This window comes from Nicotiana sylvestris, chromosome 11 (assembly GCF_000393655.2).
Source record: "Nicotiana sylvestris chromosome 11, ASM39365v2, whole genome shotgun sequence".
NCBI classification, from domain to species: Eukaryota; Viridiplantae; Streptophyta; class Magnoliopsida; order Solanales; family Solanaceae; genus Nicotiana; species Nicotiana sylvestris.
The window spans coordinates 110,141,760-110,148,491 of record NC_091067.1 but is presented as its reverse complement, the minus strand read 5'-3'; the positions used below and the strand labels follow the sequence as shown (position 1 = coordinate 110,148,491).

Sequence of the window (6,732 nt, the reverse complement as noted above, 5' to 3'; positions counted from 1 at the left end):
ATAGTTTTAGAGAATAGTCATGTTAGTTTTTCTTGCCCATTTTTTTTGCACAGAGAGATTGCCCACATATTATTACTGCTTTATTTACACATGTCAGAAAGTTAAATAATTAAGACACTCTACTATCGTGCGGCAAGGATAAAGAACAAATAAATATCAAGCAAGGCAAAAAGATATGGAGAAAAAATAAATACCATGCTTGAGTGAAACACAAGAAAAAGATCAGAAGGATGCTGCAACAACAGCGCCTCAACTGGCCAACGATATGTTTGTTCACTTTGCCGTTGTTGCACTTGGTGTCGATGATGATTTTAGCTAAAACTATTTTTCGAATTATTAAGTAAAACTTGATGCATAAGATATTTATTTCATTAATTTATGTTGTAATGACAACAATGTTTTCAAAATTGTTGGTGCTTAATAACAGTAGACAAGTCAGTTTCTAGTTATTTTGGCATCTGTGCATGGTGTACAATTGATCAAAGATATAACGAGAGGAAGTTGTTGGAGAAACTTTTTAATCAAGTTACTGAATCAACTATGAAATTCAGTGAAAGTATTGATATTGCTGATGAGTTACAGAAATGTCACAATCCAATTCTCCCTCCGTAAGACGTCATGACGGCATCTAGTAGCTACGACTAAGTAAGCTTAATAATTTCGGAGATAACGAAAAATAAAAATAGTATTTAACAACTAAGCTTCAACAGATAACTATATACTGATAAGTTGTCGCTCGGCATGTACAAGTAAATTAACCAGCACTCGAGTATAAACAATATTCCCAAAACCCGGTAGTCACAAGTCACAAGCTCTAAGAATTTGTCTAACTGTTTCTATACATCAGTATCTAAAAGAAATAGAGGGTAAAACAACATAAGGGATAGAGGGGGCCTCCGAGGTCTGCAGACGCTGGCAGATATACAGCAAGTACGCGACTAATAGCGGGGCTGGTAAGAGGTACCTGGATCTGCACACAAAACATGTGCAAAAGAGTAGCAAGAGTACATCACAACGGTACCCAATAAGTGTCAAGCCTAACCTTGGTAGAATAGTGACGAGGTCAGGTCCGGGCCCTACTGGGATATAATAATAAGACAAGATATAACAACATGAAGAAAGACAGAGAATTTAACAAAAGAATTCACGGAGAAATAACAACACGACACAATGAGATACATAGCAGGGGCGCTCCCGAGCTACCGTCTCGTAGTCCAAAAGTAAGTATACAGGGGGATCTCCCGAGGTACCGCCTTGGGACTGTAAATATACAAGGGGATCTCTCGAGGTACCGCCTCGTAGTCCCAAAACTAAATGTGCAGGGGGATATCCCGAGATACCACCTCGTAGTCTCAAAAGTAAATGTGCAAGAGGATCTCCCGAGATACCGCCTCGTAGTTCCAACAGTAAATATGCAAGGGAATCTTCCGAGGTACCGTCTCGTAGTCCCAAAGGTAAACACACAGCTCGAAATCAATGGCAACAACAATTAACAGCAAGAATCCTACAGTTTAAGACTAATACAAGCCAAGAAAAAACAGGAAAATCAACTAAACATGTTGCACATATTGCAAATAGGCATTTAAGACATGTAGGCATACGATATTAACCTAAACAGGATAACTACACATACCGGGATAACTCATTAAAGACATAACATGTTACTGCTCAATATAAAACCATATTTTACAACAATTAGCCCGTGTACACACTCGTCACCTCGCGTACATGGTACTCGCATATCATTGAAGGGTCACAACAATACCAAATCCTAAGGGGATTTCTCCCACACAAGGTTAGGCAAGCCACTTACCTCAAACCAAGCTCAATCAATCAACAAGAATGCCTTTTCCTCGATTTTTCGACTCCGAATGGTCCAAATCTAGCCAAAAATACTTACATACTATCAACACAATAAACTAATCTAATTAATGAAATCAAGACTTTTACAAGAATTTCAAAAGTCGCCCCAAAAAGTCGACCTAGGCCCATGTTTCGGAATCGGGTAAAAGTCACAAAATGTGAATACCCATTCAACCACAAGTTCACTCGTACCAAAATTACTCAAATCCAATTCCAAAATCTCAATCAAAATCCAAAAATTTGGTTGAAGAACTTTCCAACTTTCCCCCCAATTTTCTCAACTCAAATCCTTAATTAAATGATGAAATTAATGATAGATTAGTGGGGTAAAACCAAAAATGAGTTAAGAATTATTACCCAATAGTTTCTTCTAAAAATACCTCAAATTATCGTCTCAATCTGAGCACTAAAAGTCCCAAAATAAAAATAAGATCAAACTCTCGTAATTTTCCCTTTTCTACCCAATGATCTCGCTTCTGCGAGGGATCCACCGCATCTGCGGCTCCGCACATGCAGAAAAACCATCACATGTGCGGACTTCACTTAAGTCCTCAAGGTTTGCTTCTACGAACGAGGGCCGCACCTGCGCGCCCGCTTCTGTGCTCCATCTCCCGCTCCTGCGAGTCCGCTTCTGCGAGACTCTGACCGCATTTGCGGTCCCAGCTGGTGATAGTAGCCTATATTATGCTATGTAGATGATATTTATGCTCGAAGTTAACCATACGTTATTAATGTTTTAAGTGCTAAATGATAACAAAATGCTCTAATTGAGGTTTTTGTGCTTTGCAGGAGCAACTGTTGATTATGAGGACATTGAAAAGCTTTTGGAGCTAATTTGGAGCAAGGAAAGCCACTCGGAGGTGAATGTGCGTGAAAGAAAAAGGAGAAAAGTAGAAAATAGCTGAACCTTACGAGCGCGGGCTAAGCGCAGGTGCGCTCCAGCCGCGCTCCAGCCGCGCTAGTCCAGGCAGAATAGAACGCGATATGCGCGACCCAAGCGCGGCCGCGCTCGTCAATTCGCTGAACCTTATTTCCAGGGGTAATTTTGTAAGTTCGGGGGCAGCTCTCCTTAACATATAAGAAGCCAAAGTCTCCCAAAGAGAGGGTATCAAGGTTTTTATAGTTTTGTTGAAGGCAAGAAGAGGCAAGAGGTAAAGAGGAAAACTCGGCATCGAGTTCTATCTTTCTTCCTTTTGTATTGATCATTGATTATGAATTTTGCTGTTGTGATTATGAAAACAATTATGCGTAGCTAATTATTTAGTCTAGGGTTGATGGAACTAATTGTTAGATAAAGTTTTGACTCAGTTTTTTATAATCGAGCCGGGTTTATTATATGATTGTTCAACTATGTTTTGTATGGTGATTAATTAAAGGGGCCCTTGATTAATCGTGTCTAATCGCCTTGTGTTGCTTGAGAAAGAATACTAGTTTAGATTGTTGTTGAACAATACCACTTTTGGGTAATTAAAGAGATTCATTACTTGAATTTAAAAGTGGGTTAAAAATAATGAAACTTCGGTGGGATAATTCAGAGCTGCATAAATTATCAGCTAGAGTAGTTCGAGAGAATGCTCTAGTAAATTATCGTAGTTGATCGAGAGATAATTACGGTAACCCATAGCTCATAATCCTCATAGAGTATTACGGCAAGATTATAGCAAAAGAGTTAAGAATTAATTTAGCAATTGGGGAAATCAATACCCTAGATCTCTCTCTACCATTGAATTATCTTTAATTTGGAATATTGTTAGTTTTAATATCATTTTACTTTAGTTAAACAAATTCCAATATTTATTGATAAAAATCTTGCATCCGAAAATTGTTTGAGCCTGTACTAGCATCACTAAGAGTTGTAATAGATAGGTTAGTTCCCTGAGGATTCGACTCCGGACTTGTAAATCGGATTATATTTGCAATGACCGTTTTATCTTTTATAAGGCATAATTGGGCGTGATTAAATTTTGGCACCATTGCCGGGGAACTAACGGTGTTATTTATTACAACTTTGAAGAATTTCTAGGATTATTAGTTTTGATAAAATTTCCTTGGTGTAAATTATTCCCATTGAAATTCTCATTGTTGAACTCTTTTGTAACTCAGGTGCATGCCTAGAAGCTCTTCGAGAACTGGTGAACTCTTTGAAGGACTCTCAGATCCCGAGAAAGCATTCCGGACATTGAACCGGGCTAACAAGAAGAGAAACAGCTGAAATAAAATGAACAAATTGAAATTGAAATGGTTGACGTAGATAACGTCAATGGGAACATCAGGAATGCTCAAGATGACCCAAACGTCAGAGTGGTGGCACCTCTTGTGCAGAAGCTGCACTTTATGATTGGGCACAACCAACAGCTGATAACTTGGCCACCGCCATTGCTGTTCCCCAAATACAAGCGGAGACATTCCAGATCACCAACAATATGCTGCATCTTATGTAGAATAAGGGGTTGTTCTCCGGGTCACACATTGAAGACCCTCAACAACACCTAAAAAATTTTCTATCGATTTGTGTGACCCAAAGGCAGCCAAATGTCACCCCAAAAGCCATCAAGCTGTTATTGTTCCCGTTCTCTGTGACTATGGAAGCTCAGACTTGGCTGAATTCGCTCCCAATAAATTCTATTTCCACTTGGGAGGAATTAGTCAAGCAGTTCCTGAACAAGTTTTACCTGCCCAACAAGACTGCAAGACATATTGATGAGATATTACAGTACAAGCAGACGCCCACTGAGACCTTGCAGGAAACTTGGGAAAGATTCAAAGGGATGCTAGTGAAGTGTCCCACTATGGAATTCCAGACCAGATGCTCGGTCAGAGATTCTACATGGGGTTAGCAATTTAAAAGCCAATGTAGATGCTTCAACTAGGGGTGCATTCCTAAGCAAGACATTCGCAGAGTGTAAAATCCTCTGTGACAAGATGGCCCAGAATTCGGGGTGGATGACGAGAGGTACAACCCTGATACCAATAGTGCATTCAGTTCCTCTTGACCCAAATAATTCACATGCAGAATAACATAGCCACACTCATAAGTCAGATGAGTATACTGATAAAGAAGATTGATGAGATGGGTACAAAGCAAGTGCATATCGTTGACACAACAAATAGAGGACTATGTACACCTTGTATTAATCAGTCTTATGTGTGTTCATGGAGTGGAGAAGATGATAACCAAGGGTTAAAAGAGGATATGAATTATGTTAACAATTTTGGGGGTTATAGGCAAGGAGGACAACAATGGGGGCCAGCACCCAACCATCAGTACAGACCGAACATGCCTCAACCTGGAGGTATGCGGCCCCAAGGCCAAATGGTGCCATATCAGAGACAACAGGGCTATCAACAGCAGCATCAGCAACAGTTGACATATAAGCCACCTCATCAGCAACAAGACATCAACATGGTAGAAATCAAGGGTATGCTGCAACAACTCATTGAAACAAATGGTAAGATGCAGGAAAAGTTGGTAGTGCATGACTCAGCAATTAAGGGTATTGAAACTCAATTGGGGCAGCTGTCCATGGCCTTAAATAACCGCCCCTAGGGAACATTGCTAGCTGACACGAATATTAACCCCAAGGAGCAAAACCCAAATTAGCTGATGGCAGTAAGTCTCCGGAATGGGAGAGATTTAGACAGGAAGCAAGAAGTTGCTCAATCCAAAAGAGAGACTATACCAGCCACTCCAGTTCCATTAGAGATAGATGAATCAGTAGAACTCACTGAAGTGGTGGTTGAACATGTTCAAGTTGATAAGGGCAAAGCTAAAGAAAGTGAACAAGTTGCAGAACATGTGGTACCTCTTGTGCCACCAAATTTCAACAAAGAACAACCATCAAGCAGTGGACAAAGAGTGATGCCTGCACCAATCCCTTAGAGACTGGAAAAACAAAAGAAAGAAGATCAATATAGGAAATTCATGGAGATGCTTCGTCAGATTCAATTGAATATTCCTCTGATGGATGCTTTAAGGGAAATGCCAGGCTATGCAAAGATGATGAAGGACCTGATGTCACAGAAATTTGACTTTCAGGACCTGTCCACAATAACTCTAACACATACATACAATGTGGTAGTGACAAGACCCATGGCTCAAAAGATGTCTGATCCAATTAGCTTCACTATTTCGTGTACTATTGGGAGTTATGCTTTTGCAAAAGCATTGTGTGACTTAGAAGCCAGCATAAACTTGATGCATTTGGCAATATATACAAAACTGGGTATTGGTAGAGCTAGACCGACTTCGATGCTATTGCAACGGGCTGACCACACGGTTTAAAGACCGATGGGGATTCTTGATGATGTGTTGGTACAAGTGGGAAAGTTTGTATTCCCGGCAGACTTTGTTATTCTGGACTGCCAGGTAGATGATGAGATACCCATCATTCTGGGGAGGCCATTCTTAGCCACTGGGACAGCATTGATTGATTGTGAAACTGGGGAATTAAAAATGAGGTTGAATGATGACAAAATAATATTCAACGTTCAACAATCCATAAGGAGACCTAGTGAATATGAAAATTGCTCGCTAGTGGAAGTTGTGGGTGTGATCCTGTATGAAGAAGATGAGACTCTGAATGCCAAAGATTCATTGGGAGCTTGCTTGACAAATTTAGAGGAGATGGATGTTGATGGGTTGGCAGAGTGGGTCATGGCACTCAAAGGTCAAGGATTCTGGAAGAAGGAGCCTCAGTTTGAGCCCCTTTATTTAGAAAAGAGAGCTACACCACCTGCAAAACCATCAATAGAGGAACCACCACAGCTGGATCTGAAACCGCTTCCAGCCCACCGCAGGTACGCTTTATTGGGTCCCAATTCTACTTTGCCTATTACTATATCATCTGGTTTGCTAGCTGTGCAGGTAGA

At 40.3% G+C, this 6,732-nt stretch overlaps 1 protein-coding gene across 1 annotated transcript; it reads left to right on the top strand.

Moving 5' to 3' along the window:
* Window positions 1-5,785: 5,785 nt before the first annotated feature.
* On the top strand, window positions 5,786-6,145 carry LOC138881474 (uncharacterized). Its single transcript, XM_070161702.1, has one exon. It carries the CDS (start codon window positions 5,786-5,788, stop codon window positions 6,143-6,145), a length of 360 nt encoding a protein of 119 aa, XP_070017803.1.
* Window positions 6,146-6,732: the final 587 nt, after the last annotated feature.